This window comes from Zingiber officinale, chromosome 2A, assembly GCF_018446385.1.
Source record: "Zingiber officinale cultivar Zhangliang chromosome 2A, Zo_v1.1, whole genome shotgun sequence".
NCBI lineage: Eukaryota > Viridiplantae > Streptophyta > Magnoliopsida > Zingiberales > Zingiberaceae > Zingiber > Zingiber officinale.
Window position 1 is genome coordinate 148,939,139 of NC_055988.1, and position 23,089 is coordinate 148,962,227.

General features: G+C 39.5%; 2 protein-coding genes across 4 annotated transcripts; both read left to right on the forward strand.

Moving 5' to 3' along the window:
* Positions 1-15,552: 15,552 nt before the first annotated feature.
* LOC122042623 (ACT domain-containing protein ACR8-like) lies at positions 15,553-17,782 on the forward strand. Its single transcript, XM_042602822.1, has 6 exons — positions 15,553-15,947; positions 16,030-16,075; positions 16,165-16,347; positions 16,436-17,008; positions 17,098-17,202; positions 17,291-17,782. Exons 1-6 carry the CDS (start codon positions 15,604-15,606, stop codon positions 17,654-17,656), a joined length of 1,617 nt encoding a protein of 538 aa, XP_042458756.1. The 5' UTR covers positions 15,553-15,603; the 3' UTR covers positions 17,657-17,782.
* A 747-nt stretch (positions 17,783-18,529) lies between these two features.
* Positions 18,530-22,849, forward strand: LOC122042624 (AT-hook motif nuclear-localized protein 1-like). 3 transcript variants are annotated; one of them, XM_042602824.1, is made up of 6 exons: positions 18,534-18,712; positions 18,852-19,347; positions 20,257-20,336; positions 21,771-21,902; positions 22,043-22,204; positions 22,332-22,849. In XM_042602824.1, exons 2-6 carry the CDS (start codon positions 18,852-18,854, stop codon positions 22,608-22,610), a joined length of 1,149 nt encoding a protein of 382 aa, XP_042458758.1. In that variant the 5' UTR covers positions 18,534-18,712; the 3' UTR covers positions 22,611-22,849. The 3 variants fall into 3 exon arrangements, with proteins under 3 accessions (XP_042458759.1, XP_042458758.1, XP_042458757.1); XM_042602825.1 differs by having other exon boundaries at positions 18,530-19,347; positions 21,807-21,902; XM_042602823.1 differs by having other exon boundaries at positions 18,534-19,347.
* Positions 22,850-23,089: the final 240 nt, after the last annotated feature.

The window sequence follows — 23,089 nt, forward strand, 5'->3', positions numbered from 1 at the left end:
CTTTAGGGTTGGGATCGAGGGAAGGACAAGGGGATCCTTTTCCTTATCTCGCGCACGACACTGTTTGAACAGGGTGATTTCCCACTCCCTCGTCTACTTCTGCAAATCAACACCGCCATTGGTAGGCTTTTTCTTAGGTCCTACACCACAACCCTTGCAATGGTGGGCGTTACCTGCCTCGTTGCCTACCTGATGTGCGTAAATATTATGATCGTTTATGCATGTTTTAACGCACATTCACTTACTTTATACGTATATATTTTTTACATGATTGCCTCTATTATCATGCATGTACTCATCATATATACTCTTTTGTTTGAATATCTACTCTTTGTTTGATTTTGTGCTGACAGGGATAACTTTCGGAGCAAAAACAGTGATTGTTGTCGCACCAAAATGAGCCAAAAAAACACGACCGTGCACCTCGCACAACCGTGTTGCCAAACAGAAGAGGAGCAGTGCACGGCCGTGCAACTCTTGCACGGTTGTGCGGCCAACCAGAGGCAGATAAGAGCATGACCGTGCAAACCTACACAGTCGTGCCCCCCATGACCGAAGCCAAGCAAGGAACAATCGTGCGACCCTGCACGACCGTGTCCTAGGAGCCGAGCCCGAAGTTCATACGGTCGTGCCAATTGACACGCTCGTGCAGCGCAGCCAGAGACAAGAAAGGGCACAACCATGCCATATTGGCATGGTCGTGTCGCCGCAGTCGTGCCCTAGCCTATAAAAAGGTTTTAACCCTTCTCGTCAAAGGGGGAAGCCGGAAGCGAGCCGTCAGAGAGGGAATCACCTTGGTGTCGTTCCACGTCGTCCAAGACCTCCGTCCAGCGATCCTTCATCACCACATCAACTCTACAAGCAAAGGATTGGATCCGAAGATCACTCGTCGTCGTTGAATAAGCATCCTTTCTCTTTCTCTCTTCTTATTTGAGATTGTATGCTTAATTACATCATGTCTTCGGGTTTTTCTCTAGCGTCTATAGAGTAGATTTCTTGTTCTAGGTTTAGGGAGTAGTTGAGGATCGGTTTGATGTAAGACTCGTACTTATGCTTATATTCATTGGATGATTTCGCTTACTTTGTTTCAATTGCATATTAATTGATTGTGTAGGAATTGCTAATCTCGTAGAGAGATTATCTTAGATCGTACACTCGAGGGGACCTAGTGACAGGGATAACCTATTCACGGACATCTAGGGTATTTCCTCGAAAGGAGAGGCAACTTCTCCGTAAGGAAGTAAGAGACCAAACCGAACACTTACTTCTATCCTTAATGACATCAATTAGAGTTACGTTCTTGTGATCTACCGAGGCGCCCTAGTGATAGGGGTTAACTGTAACAGGATTCCACAAAGATCTTCTTTATTTAGTGCTTAAGAATAGTAGCTTTAGCTTCCGACGAATGCATGTTGATGTGTTAGAGTGTATACTAAAAGCCTAGCTTTTGGTATAAACATTTATCTAGAAATAAGAATCACATTGGTCAAATGTCTACATTTGTGATAAATGTAGTTGTTCAATTAATTTATATTGTAGATAACATGGTGTGTGGTGTCACACACAGAGGATCATGTTATCAGTACCTTATAAATTATAAACAGTAGCTCACGACCAAAATGAAAAGGAACAAACCATTAGAAGGTCGTAGTGTAATTAGGTATTAGTTTATCTTGACTGTATAATTACACTAGTACACTTAGAGTGTATTGAGTAGGACCATTTGAGGTCGTTTCTTTTATACTGATTTTATAAAGAAACAAAGACCTCGGTTATTATGGAAGTGTGTGCTCTTAATCCTAATATAATAACAAGCACATATATTTGATATTTATTTCTTTAATTTATCAATGGGTGAGATTTAGTTCGATGAATCAATAAGCCCGATAAGTTGGGAAATGGTATCACTTATAGTGTGTGTTGTTGATTATAAAAGGAAACTGTGCCCTAGAGATACTAGGTTGATAATGTCCTCAAGAGGAGCTCATAAAGATTGTCATGTTAAACCCTGCAGGTGGACTTAGTCCGACATGACAATAAGGTTGAGTGGTACTACTCTTGGACTTAGATATTAATTAAATGAGTTGTCAGTAACTCACTTAATTAGTGGACATTCGACATCTTAAACACAGGGAGACTAACACACTCATAATAAGAAGGAGCCCAAAATGTAATTTGGGATTGGTGCGGTAGTTCAATAATAGTTCTCTAGTGGAATGAATTATTATTGATAAAATTAAGTTGTGTGTTCGGGGCGAGATGCTTAATTTCATCGGGAGACCAAAACCAATTCCTCCTCTCGGTCCCTATCGTAGCCTCTAGTATATAGAGATTTATACCCACCGCATACCCACCTTCTTACCCATCCAATGGGGCCGGCCAAGCTAGCTTAGAACCCAAGCTAGGGCCGGCCAAGACCAAGTGGATGAGCCATGTAGGTGGCCGGCCAAAGCATGGGTCCCAAGCTTAGGTGGTCGGCCACTAGAATATTAAAAAGAATTTTTATTAAAATTATTTCTTATGTGGATATCATAGTTTTAAAAGAGAGTTTAAAAATTAAAAATTTCCTTTTATAGCTTTCTACAAAAGATTAAGAGAAGAGATTAATCTCTTTCCTTATTTGTAGTTTAAAAGGATGGTTTTAATTTTTGGTAAAAACTTTCCTTATTTGTAAATCATCTACATGTTTAAAAGAGAGTTTAAAATTTGAAATCTTTCCTTATTTGTTGATTAAAGGAGGATTTTAAATTTTAAGAAAACTTTCCTTTTTAAACATGTTCATGATTTAAAAGAGAGTTTAAAAATTAAATATTCTCTTTTATAAGTTTCTACAAAAGATTAAGAAAAGATTTGATATCTTTCCTTATTTGTAGATTGAAAGAGATTTTAATTTTTATAGATAACTTTCTTTTTATCCACATGTTTAAAAGAAAGATTTTAATTTATTAAATTTCCTTTTTATAAACCAATCATGAAGGGATAAAATTATTGGAGAAATTTTTATAAATTTCCGGAAACAAATTAGGAAGTTTTAATTCTTGTTTAATTAAAACTCTCCTTGATTTGAGGAAATAAGTGGCCGGCCATGTTTTAGTGAGAAGGAAAATTATTTTAATTAAAATAAATTTTTTCCTTTTCATGGCAAAAGAATTAAGGAAGTATTTAATTAAATTTCCTTATTTGCCAAGACCAAGGATTATAAAAGAGGGGGTAGAGGAGGCTTCAAGGCTAACGACTCTATTCTATTTTTCTCCCTCTTTTCCTTGGTGGTGTGGCCGGCCCTTCCTTCTTCTCTTCTTCTTCTCTTTGTGGCCGAACCTCTTCATGCTCATGGAGTTTTAATTGGTGGCCGGATTTAGCTTGAGGAAGAAGGAGAGAAAGCTTATATCCCTAGGAGCTTGGTTGGTGGAAAAGATCTTCATCTTTTGGAAGCTTTGTGCTTGGCCGAAATTTGAAGAAAGGAGAAGGTGCTTTGGTGGTTTCTCATCTCGGAAGATCGTTGCCCACACAACGTCCGAGGTTAGAAGAGGAATACGGTAGAAGATCAAGAGGTCTTTCTAAAAGGTATAACTAGTAATTTTTCTTTCCGCATCATATTAGTTATTTTTGGAAATAATACCAAATACAAGAGGCATGCGATTCTAGTATTTCGAATATGTTTTTCGATGTTGTGTTCTTTTGTTTTGTTTTTTTTTCTCTTGTGATTTGATTGTTCTTTTCGGTTAACCTAAAGTTATTTTAGGAAATTAAATATTAGCTTTCCATAAAAGGTTTTGTCTAGTCGGTGGTGGTTGCTCCCATATCCAAGAAGGCCATGTGCCTCGCCACGTCAGTACTGGGAACCAATTATGGAAATTAATATTTAATGGAATTAATAACTTAAGGTGATTTGGGTCGAACGTGTTAAGTTCCGCAGGAGACCCAAGTCAAAACCTAAAAGAATGAATAAATCAAGTTTTGGATCAAACGTGTTAAGTTCCGCAGACGATCCAAAATTTAATTTAAAAGAACACATGGTAGCTAGGAAAAGGTTCAGACCTTTGTACAAAATTTTTGTACAGTGGAACCTCTAGGTTTTCCGAGTAGCAACCAACAATTGGTATCAGAGCTAGGGTTTTGCCTCTGTGTATTTGGTATTAGTTTAATTATGCACATGTCATACATAATTTAGGCAGGTTAATAGTAGGATGTGCTAACTCTGTGGATGCAGGATCCAACTATTATGGCTTTTAGTTATTATGTGTGTGATTGGACCCTTGGACATGTCAAGGGCATTTATATGTGTGTGCATGATTGTATTAAAATACAGCAGGAGCTGTATTTAGATTTATTAGGATTTTATTTTTGATCTAGATACATGTACATTCCTTTTATGGAATATAGGATCAAAATGTAAAATTCTATTTATGTCGCGGATCGAATCTTGCAAAGCGTGGAACCTTCTAAGGACCAGAGGCGCAGCGGAACTAGGAGCAAGATGGATGCGACAGCTAGACCAGGTGGCGTTGGCAAATATGGCAGCAGCTTGGGATGACAACACACGGAGGATAACCAGAGATAAAAGCCATAATAGTTGAAAATTAGATTTTTCTATTTATTGCTTTTATATTGTGCTGTGTGTGCATGTTAGTTTACAAGTTTAGTAGGCTAGCATAGTTAAAATTCCTCATTTATAAATAACTAAGTGGGAGAGGGATTTTAAGTAAAACCCATGGTCTCCATTACTGGTTTGTAAGTGATGCAAACAAGCTTGCGCGTTGGCTCTGAGTGCCTTCCTCCATAACGGATGAGCTTGTTTGTGGATCACTAGAACAGACTTCCATTTTTGGATGACTATAGGAAGTTAATTAAGAGCGTGTGATCTTCCCCAACGGAAGGGGCATAATCTTATTAATGGACTTAGTGTCAAGTAATGGTATACACTTAGACACATCTAATAGTATCCTCCCCATCGGAGTCACTGCTATTATTTGTGTGACCAAATGAAATCAACTATTAATTTGTCATAAAACTAGGTTAACAAGATAATAAAATTAAAGGGTTAAAACCCCTCTTACAAATGATTGATTTTGTATACGTCCACACTAACGTGGCATACAAAATTAACGGTGTTTGAGATAATTTTATTTGTCATAAAGTTACGTTGACAAGATAATTAATGGGTAAAACTCTCCTCTTACAAATGTTGATTTTGTATACGTCCACACTAACGTGGCATGCAAAATTCACGGTGTTTTGAGGTGATGGTAAATTTAAATAGTATTGTTAGAGGAATCAATATTATTTTAAATTTAGAGTCTTGACCAAATATTTGATTAAAGATAGACCAACTATTAATTTTATTCGTCATAAAGTAAAGTTGACGAGATAATAAAATTAATGAAATCTCCTCTTCAATTTTGTATACGCAAAATTTATGGAGATTTTAAGAAGTTGATCTTGACCAAATATTCTTGTGATTCTTAGGATGTTTGTCAATCCCTAGTAGTCATACTATAGAAAAGGACTTAGTAGTCCCAATTGTAATGATTGGAAATAGAACTTGGACATTAAGGTAGACTGTCTTCTTAGAACTAAGAACAATTTAGGTGTATTTAATTCATTAGTTGAAACATGTCTAGTGGTGTTATCTACCAGAACCTGGAGTGTAGATACAAGATGCCATTAATCATGTCTGCAATTCATTGCAGGGTTCCAGGAAACCCGACAACTAAATGAAAGGAAAATCACCGTCCACATGGGCACTACTGTAAAAGTGGTAGCTATTGCAGTGGGAGATGTTTATCCTTTGATAAGAATAAAATATGGATTTTAAGTAATTGTCTTTACGTACCAAGTTTAGAAAGAACTTGATTTCAGTTTCTAAACTATTATAGATATTGTGTCTATTTTGATAACAAAGTTGTTATCAAGAAAAATAGGGAAGTTATCTATTCTGGTATGATGGTTGACAATTTATAATCCAATAACTCCCACGATGCAACAAATGGAAATTAGTAACACATCTTCTAATTTTAAGAGAAAGCAACCTTCGGAAATGAACCAATTATATCTTTGGCATCTAAAAGCTAGGTTATACTTGAGTAGGATTCATTGGTAGCTGATGAACTTTTGGGTTCATTAGTAGTGGAAATCTTTCCAACCTGCGAGTCTTACTTGGAAGGAAAATAACCAAGGAGCTTTTAAGTCTAAGGGGTATGGAGCCAAAGATATATAGGAATTGGTTCATTCTGATTTGTGTGATCCTATGAGCATCCAGGCAAGAGGTTGTTTCAAATATTTTATCTATTTTATAGACAACTATTTGAGATACGGATATATTTACTTGATGTGCCGCAAGTCTAAGTACTTTGATTAGTTCAAAGAGTACGAGGCTGATGTGGAGAAACGACAAAGTAAAAATATCAAAGACACTACGGTAAGATCGTAGTGGCAAGTACCTCTTGGGAGAATTTAGGAGTCATTTATCAGAAGTAGGGATTCAATCCCAACTAACTGCATCTGGTACACTCCAACAGAATGGTGTAGTAGAAAGAAGGTAAAGGACTCTTATGGAATAATTAGATAGATGATGAGTTATTCAGAAAATTATCAAATTTGTTTTAAGGATAAACTCTGAAAACGAAAGTGAACATAGTACCTTCCAAGTTAGAACTCTCTACTCATATAGAATTGCTGAATAGGTGAAAACCTATTTTGAAGCATATTCGGATTCGGGTAATCCAGCACATATGAGAGACAATGATAAGTTGGATAGGAGTTCACTTGTTTGTAAGTTATCCTAGATAAACAAAAGTAGGTTTATAATCTTAAAAATCAGAAAGTCATTGTTAGCATCAATGACTGATTTTTAGAAAAGGACTATATAATGAACCACGTGCTCATAAGTAAATTTGTTCTTAAGGAAATAATAAAGGACATGTCTAACCTAGTACCAACTGTATAAGATGAGATACCACAAGAAAACTGTAACACGTATCACAAATGATATACAATTGCAGAAAGTGCCTTGTCGTAGTGGGAGGGTTGTTAGGCAACCTAAATAGGTCATGTTTTGGGAGAGTTTTTGGACTCGATCCCTGAAGGACATAAACCTGATCTCCGGACATATGACGAAGCACTCCAAGATAAATATGCAGCATCTTGGCAAAGAGTAATGAATAATAGAATTAGAATATATGTATTCTAATAAAATCTAGAAGCTTGTAGAACCACCAAGTGGTGTAAAAGCCTTTGAGTGTAAAAGGTCTATAATAGGAAAAGAGGGATAGACAGGAAGGTAGAAACCTTCAAAGCAAGGCTAGATGAAAAAGGAAACTTTTTCACTGGTAGCCATGCTTAAGTCTATTCGGATTCTTTTATCTATTTGGCAAGTGGATGTCAAGACAGCATTCCTTAATGGAAGTCTTGAAGAAAACATCTATATAAAGCAACCAGAAGGGTTCATTGCAAAGGGTTAAGAGCATCTTGTGTGCAAGCTCAATCAGTCTATGGACTGAGGCAAAGCTTCAAGGTCTTGGAACATCCGGTTTATCAAAGTAATCCAGATCTATGGATTTAGTAACCGGATAAGTCTTGTGTATACAAAAGATGTGATGGAAACGTGGTGATATTTCTTGTACTATACTTAGATAACATTTTTGGTAGTTGGAAACAATATCAAAATGTTGTCAGAAGTAAGGGTATGGTTGTCCAAACAATTCAATATAAAGGACTTGGGAGAATGTATATATTCTTGAGATCAAAGTAATAAGGGATCGCAAGAAAAGAATATTTTACTTATCCCAAGCTTCATACATCGGAAAAATCCTTGCTCGTTTTAAAGCATACAAAACTCCAAGAAAGGTTTCTTACCTTTTCAGGATGGAGTAACTTTATCTAAAGATATGTCTCTGTAGACATCAAAGGAGATAAAGGAAATAAAGGCAGTTCTTTATGCTACGGCTGTTGGAAGCCTAATGTATGCTATGCACGAGATTAGAAATCTGTTTTGCCAAGGGCATAGTTAGCAGATATCAAAGTAAGCCTGGACAAGGACAGTGGACTGCAGTAAAGCATATATTGTAGTACCTTAGAGGCACTAGAGATTATATGCTAGCTTACAAGGCAATTAATTTAGTCCTTGTGGGTTGCATGGATTTTGACTTCCAATCGGATAGGGACAATAATAAGTCAACCTCGGGGTTTTGTGTTTACTTTAGGAGGTAAAGTCATAACTATGGAAGAGTGATAAGCATAGGTGTTTTTCTGAACTCCACCATAGAAGCTTAGTATATGGCAAACCTCTGAGGTAGCCATAAAAGCTGAATGACTCAATAACCTCAAGATAGACTTAGATATGATTTCTGGTTTGTCCAAAAATTATTACAATTTATTGTAATAATGTTGGTGCAGTAGCAAACTCGAAGAAACCATAAGTCTATAAGGCAAGTAAACACAATAGAGCGCAAGTACCACCCAATACGAGGAATCGTATAAACGAGGAAAAGTTGTTGCCGCCTAGATTACATCAGGTGATGACCTATAGATCTTTTCACTAAGGTCCTTAAGGCAAGAACTTTTGATGGGCATGTTGAAGGGATGGAAATCAGATGTATGGCAGCAGATATGGCAGCTTAGTCTTTTAGTATAAGTGGGAGATTGTTAGAGTGTATACTAAAAGCCTAGCTTTTGGTATAAACATTTATCTAGAAATAAGAATCACATTGGTCAAATGTCTACATTTGTGATAAATGTAGTTGTTCAATTAATTTATATTGTAGATAACATGGTGTGTGGTGTCACACACAGAGGATCATGTTATCAGTACCTTATAAATTATAAACAGTAGCTCACGACCAAAATGAAAAGGAACAAACCATTAGAAGGTCGTAGTGTAATTAGGTATTAGTTTATCTTGACTGTATAATTACACTAGTACACTTAGAGTGTATTGAGTAGGACCATTTGAGGTCGTTTCTTTTATACTGATTTTATAAAGAAACAAAGACCTCGGTTATTATGGAAGTGTGTGCTCTTAATCCTAATATAATAACAAGCACTTATATTTGATATTTATTTCTTTAATTTATCAATGGGTGAGATTTAGTTCGATGAATCAATAAGCCCGATAAGTTGGGAAATGGTATCACTTATAGTGTGTGTTGTTGATTATAAAAGGAAACTGTGCCCTAGAGATACTAGGTTGATAATGTCCTCAAGAGGAGCTCATAAGGATTGTCATGTTAAACCCTGCAGGTGGACCTAGTCCGACATGATGATAAGGTTGAGTGGTACTACTCTTGGACTAAGATATTAATTAAGTGAGTTGTCAAGAACTTACTTAATTAGTGGACATTGTTATCTTAAACACGGAGACTAACACACTCATAATAAGAAGGAGCCCAAAATGTAATTTGGGATTGGTGCGGTAGTTCAATAATAGTTCTCTAGTGGAATGAATTATTATTGATAAAATTAAGTTGTGTGTTCGGGGCGAACACGGGATGCTTAATTTTATCGGGAGACCAAAACCAATTCCTCCTCTCGGTCCCTATCGTAGCCTCTAGTATATAGAGATTTATACCCACCGCATACCCACCTTCTTACCCATCCAATGGGGCCGGCCAAGCTAGCTTGGAACCCAAGCTAGGGCCGGCCAAGACCAAGTGGATGAGCCATGAAGGTGGCCGGCCAAAGCTTGGGTCCCAAGCTTAGGTGGCCGACCACTAGAATATTAAAAAGGATTTTTATTAAAATTATTTCTTATGTGGATATCATGTTTTTAAAAGAGAGTTAAAAAAAAATTAAAAATTTCCTTTTATAACTTTCTACAAAAGATTAAGAGAAGAGATTAATCTCTTTCCTTATTTGTAGTTTAAAAGGATGGTTTTAATTTTTGGTAAAAACTTTTCTTATTTGTAAATCATCTACATGATTAAAAGAGAGTTTAAAATTTGAAATCTTTTCTTATTTGTTGATTAAAGGAGGATTTTAAATTTTAGAAAACTTTCCTTTTTAAACATGTTCATGATTTAAAAGAGAGTTTAAAAATTAAATATTCTCTTTTATAAGTTTCTACAAAAGATTAAGAAAAGATTTGATATCTTTCCTTATTTGTAGATTGAAAGAGATTTTAATTTTTATAGATAACTTTCTTTTTATCCACATGTTTAAAAGAAAGATTTTAATTTATTAAATTTCCTTTTTATAAACCAATCATGAAGGGATAAAATTATTGGAGAAATTTTTATAAATTTCCGGAAACAAATTAGGAAGTTTTAATTCTTGTTTAATTAAAACTCTCCTTGATTTGAGGAAATAAGTGGCCGGCCATGTTTTAGTGAGAAGGAAAATTATTTTAATTAAAATAAATTTTTTCCTTTTCATGGCAAAAGAATTAAGGAAGTATTTAATTAAATTTCCTTATTTGCCAAGACCAAGGATTATAAAAGAGGGGGTAGAGGAGGCTTCAAGGCTAACGACTCTATTCTATTTTTCTCCCTCTTTTCCTTGGTGGTGTGGCCGGCCCTTCCTTCTTCTCTTCTTCTTCTCTTTGTGGCCGAACCTCTTCATGCTCATGGAGTTTTAATTGGTGGCCGGATTTAGCTTGAGGAAGAAGGAGAGAAAGCTTATATCCCTAGGAGCTTGGTTGGTGGAAAAGATCTTCATCTTTTGGAAGCTTTGTGCTTGGCCGAAATTTGAAGAAAGGAGAAGGTGCTTTGGTGGTTTCTCATCTCGGAAGATCGTTGCCCACACAACGTCCGAGGTTAGAAGAGGAATACGGTAGAAGATCAAGAGGTCTTTCTAAAAGGTATAACTAGTAATTTTTCTTTCCGCATCATATTAGTTATTTTTGGAAATAATACCAAATACAAGAGGCATGCGATTCTAGTATTTCGAATATGTTTTTCGATGTTGTGTTCTTTTGTTTTGTTTTTTTTTCTCTTGTGATTTGATTGTTCTTTTCGGTTAACCTAAAGTTATTTTAGGAAATTAAATATTAGCTTTCCATAAAAGGTTTTGTCTAGTCGGTGGTGGTTGCTCCCATATCCAAGAAGGTCATGTGCCTCGCCACGTCAGTACTGGGAACCAATTATGGAAATTAATATTTAATGGAATTAATAACTTAAGGTGATTTGGGTCTAACGTGTTAAGTTCCGCAGGAGACCCAAGTCAAAACCTAAAAGAACGAATAAATCAAGTTTTGGATCAAACGTGTTAAGTTCCGCAGACGATCCAAAATTTAATTTAAAAGAACACATGGTAGCTAGGAAAAGGTTCAGACCTTTGTACAAAATTTTTGTACAGTGGAACCTCTAGGTTTTCCGAGTAGCAACCAACATGATGGACAATGAGTAGAGGATAGAACGTGATACATCAATATCACCACAACGAAACCGAACTCCTAGAATTTTTCATAAACCGAACTCTCTTCACTAGTTCTCGTTTCCGCTTCTCATTCTCTTTTCTTTAGATAACTCACAATCATCGATAGTTTAACTAATCTTAAGTGAACCATTGCTAGTGCTTATAACTAGTCCTCATGGGATCAATAATCTTTATTACTGACGACGAATCTGTGTACTTGTGGAATCATAACACTACCATATGTCGCCGTGAGAGGAACTTCTTCCTGCCACGACCACCCCTCTCGCTCTGATCTCCTATGTCGCTCGGTGAGGATGCCACCCCTTTCCCTCTGATCTTCTGCACCGCTTGGGGAGGACACCGCCACCTCTCCCTCTTATGTCCGACACCACTAGAGGAGGATGCCACCTCCGCCTCCCATGCCGACACGATGACACTCATTCTCAGGTCGTCACCTACTAATCGTCTCTCAAAGTCTTCTCCATCTCTTCCTCACGTTGTCGTTGTCACCTGCGGCCAAGAAAGGAAAAGAGGAATGACATCTCTCCCTTATGTGATTGTCGTCAGCTAGTCCTGCTATCCCTCTTCTCATCCCCCCTCCCCTTAGCGTTTCCTCATCGTTTCAGTCAGACATCTCCTCTTTAGCAATTGGTCTCTGACGGATCTCTTCTCCCTCTCTCACAAGATCGTCGGCTCCTTCCTTGCGTCTGACCACCAACTGCCTCCCATAAGACCCTCACGTGAGGGGCTTCCTCCTCTCACATCTCTCCTAGCCATCGCCGCCACCCTTCTTGCTCCCCCCCCCAACTACCTCTCCCTCTCACGCTCTCCCTCATATGGGATGTCACCGACTAAGCCGCAAGGAGCCACAGACCATGCGCTTGATGTCGCTGACTACACCACCTGATGTAGTAGACATCACTGCCCTCCACCGCTATCATCGAATTGGCCTCCCTCACCAACCATCCCTGCATCTACTGACAGCTATCATCTCTGTTTCCCCTCTGTTGTTGCAGTCCACCTCCACCATTGAGCCTGTAGCCGCATTGGAGAGGCGACGATCGTGCCTCTCTTGGTGCCTCCATCTATGACAGATGCAACTTCAAGCAACCTCCAGTGCCACTCTGTAGTCCAACCTTCGTTTCCGGTGTAAATCCCACTATTGTCGCCACTTCTGGCACAAATCCAACCATCGCCGCCACCTCCAACACGGATCCAACCACCACTTCCGGTATAGATTCCATTGTTGCCACCACTTCCGGCACAGATCCAACTGTTGTTGTCGCTTTTAGCACAAATCCCACAATTGTCGCCGCCTTCAGCTTGGTTCTGCTGTTGCCGTTGCTTCCGATGCAAATCCAACCGCCACCTCCGCGCGTAGATTCTGCTGTTGCCACCGCTTTTGGCACGAATCCAGCTGCCACCTTCGCTTCCGATGCAGATCCCCTGTTGCCGTCACCTTCGGTGTAGATCCCACCGTTGTCGCCGCTGCCTCCTCTAGCATAGATCCCGTCTTCGTCATCGCCTTCGGCACAGATAACGACGACGCCACCCTTCTCGCAACACTGCCTCCCTCGTCACCGCTTCCATTCTCTTGTCGTCGTTTCTATGTCGCCTTGGTTGTCGACCTCACACTCTAGTCCTCTCTCTCCTTATACGATGCAACCACCAACCACACATTCGGCCACCTCCCATTTGTCGCCGCCTCTGACGACAGATATCACCGCTGTCGCGAGCCCCACGTTGCTATGCTCTACCCTCAAAGCCCATCGACCATTGAGCCGCCGCCGTGCATCCTGGTGTGCTTCGCCTTCTTGGAGCCCTCTAGCCTCCTAGTGGTCGTCGTCACCGCTGCACACTCCGATTGTGCTCTGCCTTTTGGAGCCCTCCGGCTTCGAATCCCTCGTCGTTGAACTGTTACCCCGCTGACTTGGCGCTCCAATTCACCCCCATTCCCACCACGTGGGTCAAGGTACACGTATATTTTTGCACACTTATATTTTCGTTAGCCTGCTACTGTGCATCTTCTTTATCTCCCCTATCGAAGACTAATTTGAGCGTCGGAGTAGACGAGCCAAGACACCCTTGATCTCCATTCTAACACTCTCATGCGCTCCTCTACTTTCCACAAGCTCTTCAAACGATTCAGTTCTCCCTGCAGCATCCGTGACACCATTCTATGGCTCTGTAAATATTTTCGATGGTCCCACCTCCCTTTAGCTCATGATGATTTGGTCAATATTGAGGACAGTTCAACCCTATTTTCCTTTAATCATGACGACTTAGTCTACTTCCAATCACCGACAAATTATTTATCTACGGTATTAAATCAATTAAATGAAAGATAGGATAGTAAGGGTGTCAATTCGGGTGGGTCGGGTCGGGTCGTGTTGGGTCGAGTTGAGTTTTTTTTTAACCCAACCCGAACCCGAGTTCAACCCAAAACCCCTAAACCTGAACACGACCAATCCAAATCCAACCCGGATAACCCAAAAATCTAATTCAAAACGACTTTTTTTTAGCTATTTTCCTTATAATTCTTCATTTTTATCTCAATACTCCATCATTATCATACAAACATGATATTAATATATATAAAAACATCTTAATTTTCAAAATAAAATTTGATTTAATAAAAAAAAATTACTAAACCCTATATTTAGGTCAACTCAAACCCGACCTGATCCAACCCGAAAATTTTTAACCCTCTAACCCGAACCCGATCCGAATATGAAAATGCCCAACTTGAACTCTATTTTTTCGGATCGACTCGAGTTGGATCGTCATTTCGGATTTATTTTTGGTACCCCTATAGGATAGTACTTTTAGCCGGTAAAAAATTCTATAATAGTATTAAATCAATTTAACCAACTTAAAATAATTTTAGTTTATTTTGGCTAAAACTAATTTATATTATAGCCATTTTATCAAAATAGAGAATGCCCTTAATTTTTGCCCGCGATGAAATGGTATTTTCATGATCCGAGGCATTTTTAAAAAATATATAAATAAAAATTTAAAAAGGTTAATTGAAACGTTTTATTTAATGGAAATTGCTTTTAAATTTTCTTTGACCGCATCGGCCAACAAAACTTTGGCTCGCGTTTATTTGGCGGGAAACTGAAGAACCCGCGCGCTTTTTTGTTTTTCCTTTTTTTTTTTTTCTTTCTTTTCCCGCCAACTCTAACTATTTTTGGTTGGATTTCGTGAATCGTGATCCACCTCACGATCCGATCCAATTAGATTCAATTTTATAAGGTCAAATTTTGTAGACTTGGATTTGATGACATCATCTGACAAGGACGACAAACTTTGAAGTGTGTTTTTATTTTAGAAAATAACAATTCCCTATATTCATAATTATTTTTTTTATAAATGATCCTAAATAGAATATAGTTCGATCTCAGACATTAAGTACTTGGCACCGATCCTCAATATAACTCATTTATGTCAATACATTAAGGTTTTTCTTGTGGGGACAAATTAATTTGGATATTTACACCTTCATTATAACAATTTATCATGACACGACAAGTATTTTAATTTTGCATTTCATTGTTTTCCGTATAAAGGGGCAAAAATACATATTTAAAGGTGATCAAATGGCCTTTAGACAATTAATTATTTTAATTTTGTAAAATTAAGATACAAAAATTTGAACCAAATTTAAAATGTAATTTCATGCCCATCAACTAAGTATTTGAAATACACTTTTGTACTTTTAATACACCAAGCATGTACAATAACATAATTTGACTTTGATTATATTTAATAGTTGACGTTTTTGATAAATTTTTTTGAATTTAAAGGGAAAAGAACAACTAACTTGACCACGTCTACTAATCTCATAATCCAAGTCATGGCTTGGACATGCGGCGCACTTCCATCGCACACTTAGAATTTCAATATTTATTATTAGTAGTAGTATACATTATTTAAATTAATTTTTTCATTTTTTTTGTACCTTTTATTTTAATTCAAGTCAACTTAACTCTAAATTTATTTATTTTTGAAAATGGTAACATTCAATTTCAATCGCTTTTCCCCACGTGGTGTCACGTGAACATCACGTGACGATAAAAGAAAATAATTAATTTGATGTTTTTTTGTGATATTTTGCCTAAATTATTTATTTATTTATTTTCCCCTAATATTTTCGTTATTGATTTATTTATTTAGGCAAGAGAGGGATGTTCGAGTCACGTTGCTGCGCCGTACTTGCCAGCCGTCGGCCACCACCAGTCCACCACCCCCATGTGGCCTCCGACAGCACCCAGACGTCGACCAGAACCCAACACGAAGATCTCGGCGACGTGTCGCCCCCGACGGCGGGCCCCGCCGCCATCATCTCTGTCGGGGTGCGCCGCTGGGGTCCATTTCCACCCCCACCCACCCGCGCCGCTGATCCCTTCCCGCTTTAAATATTTCATTCCCTCACCGCCGCCCCGACTCAACTCAAATTCTGAAAATCTCTCAGTCCGGCCTGTTCCTTCCGTCTCCAGTCCCAGCCACAGAGTTAAGGCGACGCAGATCGGGATGGCTCGTCCGGCGAACTTGAACGAGTACGAGAAGCTACTCCTTCGGATGGACAGCCCCAGGTAATGAATGATCCGATCGATCTGCCTTTTTGTTCATTCAAAATCCGTTTAATCTTGATGAATCTTTGGCTCTCTGTTTCAGGGTCGTCATCGACAATGCCGTCTGCGGCACGGCGACGCTCGTCAAGGTGATTAGCACGCGATTTCAGGCAAATTTTGGGCTCGTCGATGTGGATCTGGAAGGTGATTTACAGATCTGTTTAATTTATGGCCGCAGGTCGACAGCGCGAGAAAGCACGGCGTCCTCCTGGAGGCGGTGCAGGTACTCACCGACCTCAACCTCACCGTCAAGAAGGCCTACATTTCGTCCGACGGCCGCTGGTTCATGGACGTCTTCCATGTCACCGACCAGTTCGGCCGCAAGCTCACCGACGAAAGCGTCATCTCCTACCTCGAACAGGTTTGGATCTTTGACCTGCTCCGGCGATTGAGCCCAAAGATGAGAAAAAAAAATCTTCCTTTTCGCTTACCCGCTGATAAAAATGTAGTCTTTGGACACCGACGGCGTCGAAGAACCCCATCGACCGAGCGAGGAGGCCGGGCTCACCAGCCTGGAGCTCACCGGCGATGACCGCCCGGGTTTGCTTTCCGAGGTCTTCGCCGTGCTCGTCGACCTCGGTTGCGCCGTGACGGAGGCCAAGGTGTGGACGCACGCTGGCCGGATCGCCTGCCTCGTCTCCGTCAAGGACGAGCTCTCCGGCTCCCCCATCCACCGCGACGCGCAGCGGATCCACGGAATCGAGTCTCGCCTCCGCCACGTCCTCAAGAGCGACCATGGATCGTGCAGCGCCCGCACCGCCGACATCTCCTCCATGGCCGCCACCCACGCTGACCGGCGCCTCCACCAGTTGCTGTTCGCCGACTGCGACTACGAGCGAACCTCTTCGTCCTCCCCTCCTTCCATCTCCGTTCACAATTGCTCCGAGAAAGGGTATTCCGTCGTCTCCGTGCAGTGCCCCGACCGCCCAAAGCTTCTCTTCGACATGGTCTACACGCTCACCGACATGGACTACGTCGTCTTCCACGGCACCATCGACACCGACGACGATTTAGCTCATCAGGTTTCATCTTTTTGTTCCCAAAATTCATTCCGTCAACACAAAATGATCAACATTTCCACCAAATAATCACAAATGCGGGGTCGATTCAGGAGTTCTACATAAGGCACAAAGACGGCAGCCCCATCAACTCGGCAGCAGAGCGGCAGAGGGTGATCCAAATCCTGCGCGCGGCCATCGAAAGAAGAACATCAGAGGTAACCCCAAACCCCTAACAAAATCTACCACCAGTCACAAAGCTGAGATTTTTCATGCTAAAAATCCGATCTTGGTGCTTGAAATCAGGGAACGAGATTAGAACTCTGCATCGAGGACCGCCTGGGGCTGCTCTCCGAGGTTACGCGGACGTTCCGCGAGAACGGCTTACTGATCGCGAGAGCGGAAGTGTCGACGAAGGGAAACGTGGCCTCGAACGTCTTCTACGTCACTGACGTCGCCGGCCAGCCAGCCGACCCCAAGGCGGTCGACGCCGTTCGGGAAAGGATCGGCCCCCATTTCCTGCTCGTGAAGGAGGAGCAGAGGCCTCGGTTACCGTGCCCAGCAGCTGACGGCAGCGAGGAGGCGCAGGTCGCCGGCAACATCGGGATTTACTTGGGCAATCTTTTCCGGAGAAACCTGTACAACTTAGGACTGATAAAGTCATGTTCTTAGGCAATCTATGCAGTTTGACTTTGACTTTGACTTTGAATTCCTCCTGGATTCTTTGTTTTATTTTTCATGATTTAGGCATGTTTTTGTACAGCGGAATTGAATCTTAATACTAATTATTTTTGTTTTTGTTGCTGTTCTTGAGAATTCTTGGCTCCTTGTGGATTTATTGCCAATCTAAGCACGATTCAATGGAGGAATTGTATATTTTTTCTGGCGATCGAAAGATTCAATCGAATCTTTTCGGTAGTAGAGAAGGGCCAAGTATAATAAAGTGAGCATGGAGCTCGGGCTTCAACAGTTGTAGGCCAAAAGGCCCATAAGAATTTATGCAAAATAGCCCTTGCAAAATATAATTACACATCATTTTAATATTTTTTTATCAATATGAAATATTTTTTTATAATCGTCAATAATAATAGACCACGAATATCAACTATCTTATTCTGCTGTTTATTTTTTTTAAATACGAACTAAAATTTTAAAAATATTAAAAATAAAAAAAAAGATAATCAAGCCCAACAAAGAATGGCCTGGTTTTAAGAAATAAATGTCACTGAACCCCAAACGTTTTCTGATAATAACAATTTCACCATCAAGTGGCATTCTTGGAATTAATCCCTACACTAAGCCCATAATTCAATTGCGGATTCGCACCTGCCCCCAACGGTTGCCTCATTCAAACCTAATTTTAATTATTCCACTTAATTGAAAGAATTAATTAACAATTGCAATACATTAATGAAACGAACGGAATTATTTATTAGTTAATTCCCTAAAATAATTAAGAATTTAATTATTAATTAATCCGGCCACCTACTGCTAAAAAAGATAATACTAAAAAAGGCTAAATCGATACCCATTTCCCGACCTCGATCGATTTAATTATTAAAAAAAAAATTGTTTATCGAATTTCTCCTCTTCAAACAACTTCTTCGATTCTCCCGTCGGATTAAACTAAATTAAATCACTTTTTTTTTCGCACCATCCGCAATAATTTCTTCCCCTCTCGTTGCTTTTTTTTTTCCTTCCACCATCTGCTTTGCGTTACTTTAATCGGTATTTCTTCTGTATTTTAATCGCGAATTCCTCCTTTTTTCTATATTTTGATAAAAAAAAGAGTTGGGATCCATGTTGATGAGCGCCTACAAACCCTAATCGGATGGATTTGGTGCTTCTGTGGTGAGTGATTTCGTAGATGGAGGAGTCGGGCGGTGGAGTGGCTTCGCCGGCGGTGGCGCCGGGGGCGAACGGGGAGGTCGTTGGAGCGGCAGCTGAGGAGAAGATGGAGCAGAAGAATACTCCTCAGGGTGGCGGCGTGGCGGAAGCTACTAAGAAGGAGAAGCTCGGTCGGGAAGGTGATGTTGTAGCCATCGTCGCTTCAGCCGCAGAGGAGAGGAACGGTGGCCAGGGCGGTGGAGCGGCGGAGGTGAGTGGGGTGGCCGGTGCGGCAGCCACTGGGTTCGGCGTGGCAAGCGTAGGGGTGAGGAAGAAGAGGGGCAGGCCGAGGAAGTACGCGCCGGACGGAAGCCTGGCGCGGCCGCTGAACCCAAGGCCGCTCTCGGCGTCGGTTCCAGCGGGAGAGTACACTCCCGCGACGGCGGTCGGGGCGGTGATGAAGCTGGGTAGAGGCTGGCCGGAGGGCGTAGGGTTCCGCGAGGCACCACAATTCTCTTTCCAAGTAGAGTCTTCAGGTACTGGCACTTCTGTTTTTGCATGTCCCTCTTTTACTTTCCTTCTTCCTTGTCAAGAAAAAAAATGTAAATAGAAAACTTCAACGGCTTGTGTAGTAGTTAAAATGGAGCACAGAATTTGCGTTGAATATGTGAAGTTAATCTTTTGTGTTTGTGAAAATAATCAAAATAATCTTCGTCAGGTTTGTATTTCTTCGATTTAACTCATGGGCCTGAACTTCTGTTGGACACTCTTGACTTGTTGCATATGGCTGTCTTTATTAGTTATCAATATGGGACTTCACAAGTAGGTCAAAGATCTTTGTGTGGGATCATTTAATTATCACTTGTTTCAATTCGAGATGTATTTTTCCTCAGACGGGAAGTTGGTGTGGAGCTGAAGCACCAGAAAGTTATCGGTGTCCATTTAGGCAGGAATTATGGTTCTGAGATCTAGAGGTTGGAGGTAGCTTTTATGGGAGTGTCTTTCTTTGGTTGCTCCACTAAGGACTATGAAAGCAAGAAAAAAAAAGGGGCAGTCAATTTTTGCTGATAATTGGAGTTGATTACTTGTTTTTGTTGATGGAATCAAGGATCAAAATGATGACAGCTGCCGTTTAGGATATAATCAATCATTTTGGGCAGCCTTTGTCGACTAAAATTATTACTGATAATATAAGGCCTCTGGGGTTGGCTGTATATATGGGATTGACTTAATTTTGACTAACTGAATATGAATTATTTTTAACCTGTAAACTTGACTTGTCATTGAAGATTACTTGAAGAGTGAAAACCAGAATAGAGGGTCTTGGACCTAGTTATTGCAACTGAGAAACCCATGCCATTGTTTTCTATTTTGTTGTGCTAATTATTTATATGAATTTGTAATTATTTTCCAATTTATTTATTTATTTTACTGTGTTCAAATAGGCACATTGCAAGGTGAAATGGTAGCTTGTTCTGCTGGTGCAAATTTCACACCTCACATTCTTACTGTTGCATGTGGCGAGGTATTGCATACTTGATCAAGTTTCTTCCTGTTGTAAACAACTAATAGCAAAAGCTTTTAAGCTTCAATGATAATTATTAGACATGGAGACAAATTCAGAATTTTATTTTATTTTTTTATCATGGAACCTAAACTGATGTTGGCATTCACATCAGCCAATTTTGCTTGTTAAATAAATCTGGTTCACCTAGTTCGTGATTTTACATACTAGTTATTATTTTTTTTTGCTTTTTGGTTGATCAAAATTGTAAATTTCGTTTTAGTTTTTTTGTCAGACGCTACAGCTTTGATTATGTGAACTTTTTTCCATGTAGAAAACAACAGAAGTATTTTACTTGACTACATTTTTTTATATGTAGTTTACCCATATTCCCGTGCACAGTAATTTTTTTATCTAGTTATTTGGATTTTTTTTTGTGGTTTGTGAAATGCCTATTCGTGTATCTCGTAGGAGGCTAGACAATGTTTATGAGTTTTGCTTATTTCTGTATCTTGCATACTGATCTATACTTTTCCTCTTTTTTTTTTCTTACTGGAGACACCAAATTAACAGACATCATCTTAATTATAAATCACAAACAGAAATGAGAATTTAAATGGTTGGCCAAGAGCAGCAATGATGTGAGTCACAATTGGATGAGGAAATAATACAAAATCTATACAATTAAACATTCAATTTACAAAAAGTTATTGGATCTACTTATCCAAAAGTATAGGGCTGGCTGCTTGTTGATACCTAATCAGAAGCAAGGTCTTGGATCATTCTAATCAACCAACCCCTTCCAGAAATTTGTCAGATCCTAATTGTGATCTACAAGTTCTACTGGATTCCTGATGGATTCCCCCTGGGTTTGAAATTTGAACTTTCTCTTATCAACTTCAGGTGATTCTGTCATATTAGCTTATTCTGACACAATCTGAACCCACAAGTGAACCAAAGAATTTCAAAAATATATTATTGCAGCTAACTAAAAATCAATCACCAAAGGATTACTGTTATGCAAATACAATCTTATCAGTATCATATAATATTGGCAATGGAGGTTTGTAAACAGGGAAACTAATTAACATGACAATGAACCCTTGAGAATGGCCTTGTATTTTCTTTGCGACCAAGATTATTAATTGTTCATGAATTACGTTGTATATTATGGTGATATAAACATTACAATTAGGAAGGTAATTTTCTTCTATTTAAGTTTTGCATTTTTCTTTTCGCTCAGTTTCAATTGGATTTTCAAAATTAGTCTTTCGTGGGTACTTGCTTCGAGTCGGTGTCGGTGCTAACAGATAATAATACTTTATGTAGATTGAGAAAATGATATGAGCAACAATACTCCGAAAGAATCACTTGCTTACAATTTGAACCTTTTTTCTTCGACATTGTGTACCTTTGATGCTTTGTGCATTACTAATTGATCTGAAACTATTTTAGGATATTACCATGAAGATCATATCCTTTTCTCAGCAGGGGCCAAAAGCTATTTGTATTTTATCTGCTAATGGGGTTGTATCAAATGTGACTCTTCGTCAACCTGATTCATTTGGTGGTACTCTGACCTACGAGGTTTGTTTTAATTTGATGGATATGCAAATTCATTTCGTGTTTAAGATCTTACAAGAAATCCTTTTTTTGTTTAATTCTTTCGTTAACCGATTTGTTTACACAATCTTACTTTATGCAACATTACCTTCACATTTCTTCAGGGACGCTTCCAATTGCTTTCGTTGTCTGGATCATTCATACCATCAGAAAATGGAGGGACAAGAAGCAGGTCTGGAGGGATGAGTGTCTCTTTGGCAAGTGCAGATGGTCGGGTCATCGGCGGAGGGATTGCTGGTTTGCTCGTAGCCGCTAGCCCCGTCCAGGTAATACAACGTTCAGCCCATCCAAATTTCATCAAACAATTCCATCATCGCCATGCCATGCCAGTCCCGACTTTTTAGAACCAACAGGTAAAATCTTTCACAATCTAAATTACTCCACACGTTTCAGGTCATGGTAGGAAGCTTTTTGCCAAGCTACCGCTTGGAGCAGAAGGTGAAAAAGAACACAAAAGTGGAGATCGTATCGCAACCTTTGCCCATGCTAACCATCCCTTTCTCCAGCAAGGAAGTGGAAGGGGATCCTTGTGACTCAAAAGCTCACTCGAGTCCCAAAACTTCCAAATCAAACCCTACGACTTTGTCTTTCTCCTCCTTCAAGTTAGAAAACTGGCCTGCTCCTCCTCCCTTGCAGTCTGTACCCGGCACACGCAACTCTGTATTAGCCTAAAATTTCCTCTCCGAAATTTTAGATTTTATGTGTTGATGTTCATCTGTAGCTCACGGCACTGACAATTTGTAGGCATTAGAATAGTTCTCAGAAAGTGTTTTGTGTGTTCTTTTCCTCTGTCTCTTGTGCTAAGTTGCATGTATTTGGTCTGCCATTAGTGGATGAATTCTACTTGTTCCTCGCCGCAACTCTGTTTTGAGCTGCGCTATTTAAATATATCGAATGATGGATTTAAGTTATATTTGGTATAGGAAAGGAAATGAAATTATATGGAAATGATTTATTTCATTTCTTTGTTCGATTGAATATGAAATGGAACAAAATTTACATTTGTGGTTTGGCTCTTCTTGTCTCGGTTAGTCCATTACATTTCGTTCACCTACTTTTGCAGGACTAGTCTAATTCTACTTGCCTAATTTACTTAGTTCGCCTTCTCCGAGAGATACAATCCACTTTTCTAGTCCAATTATCTCCTTGCC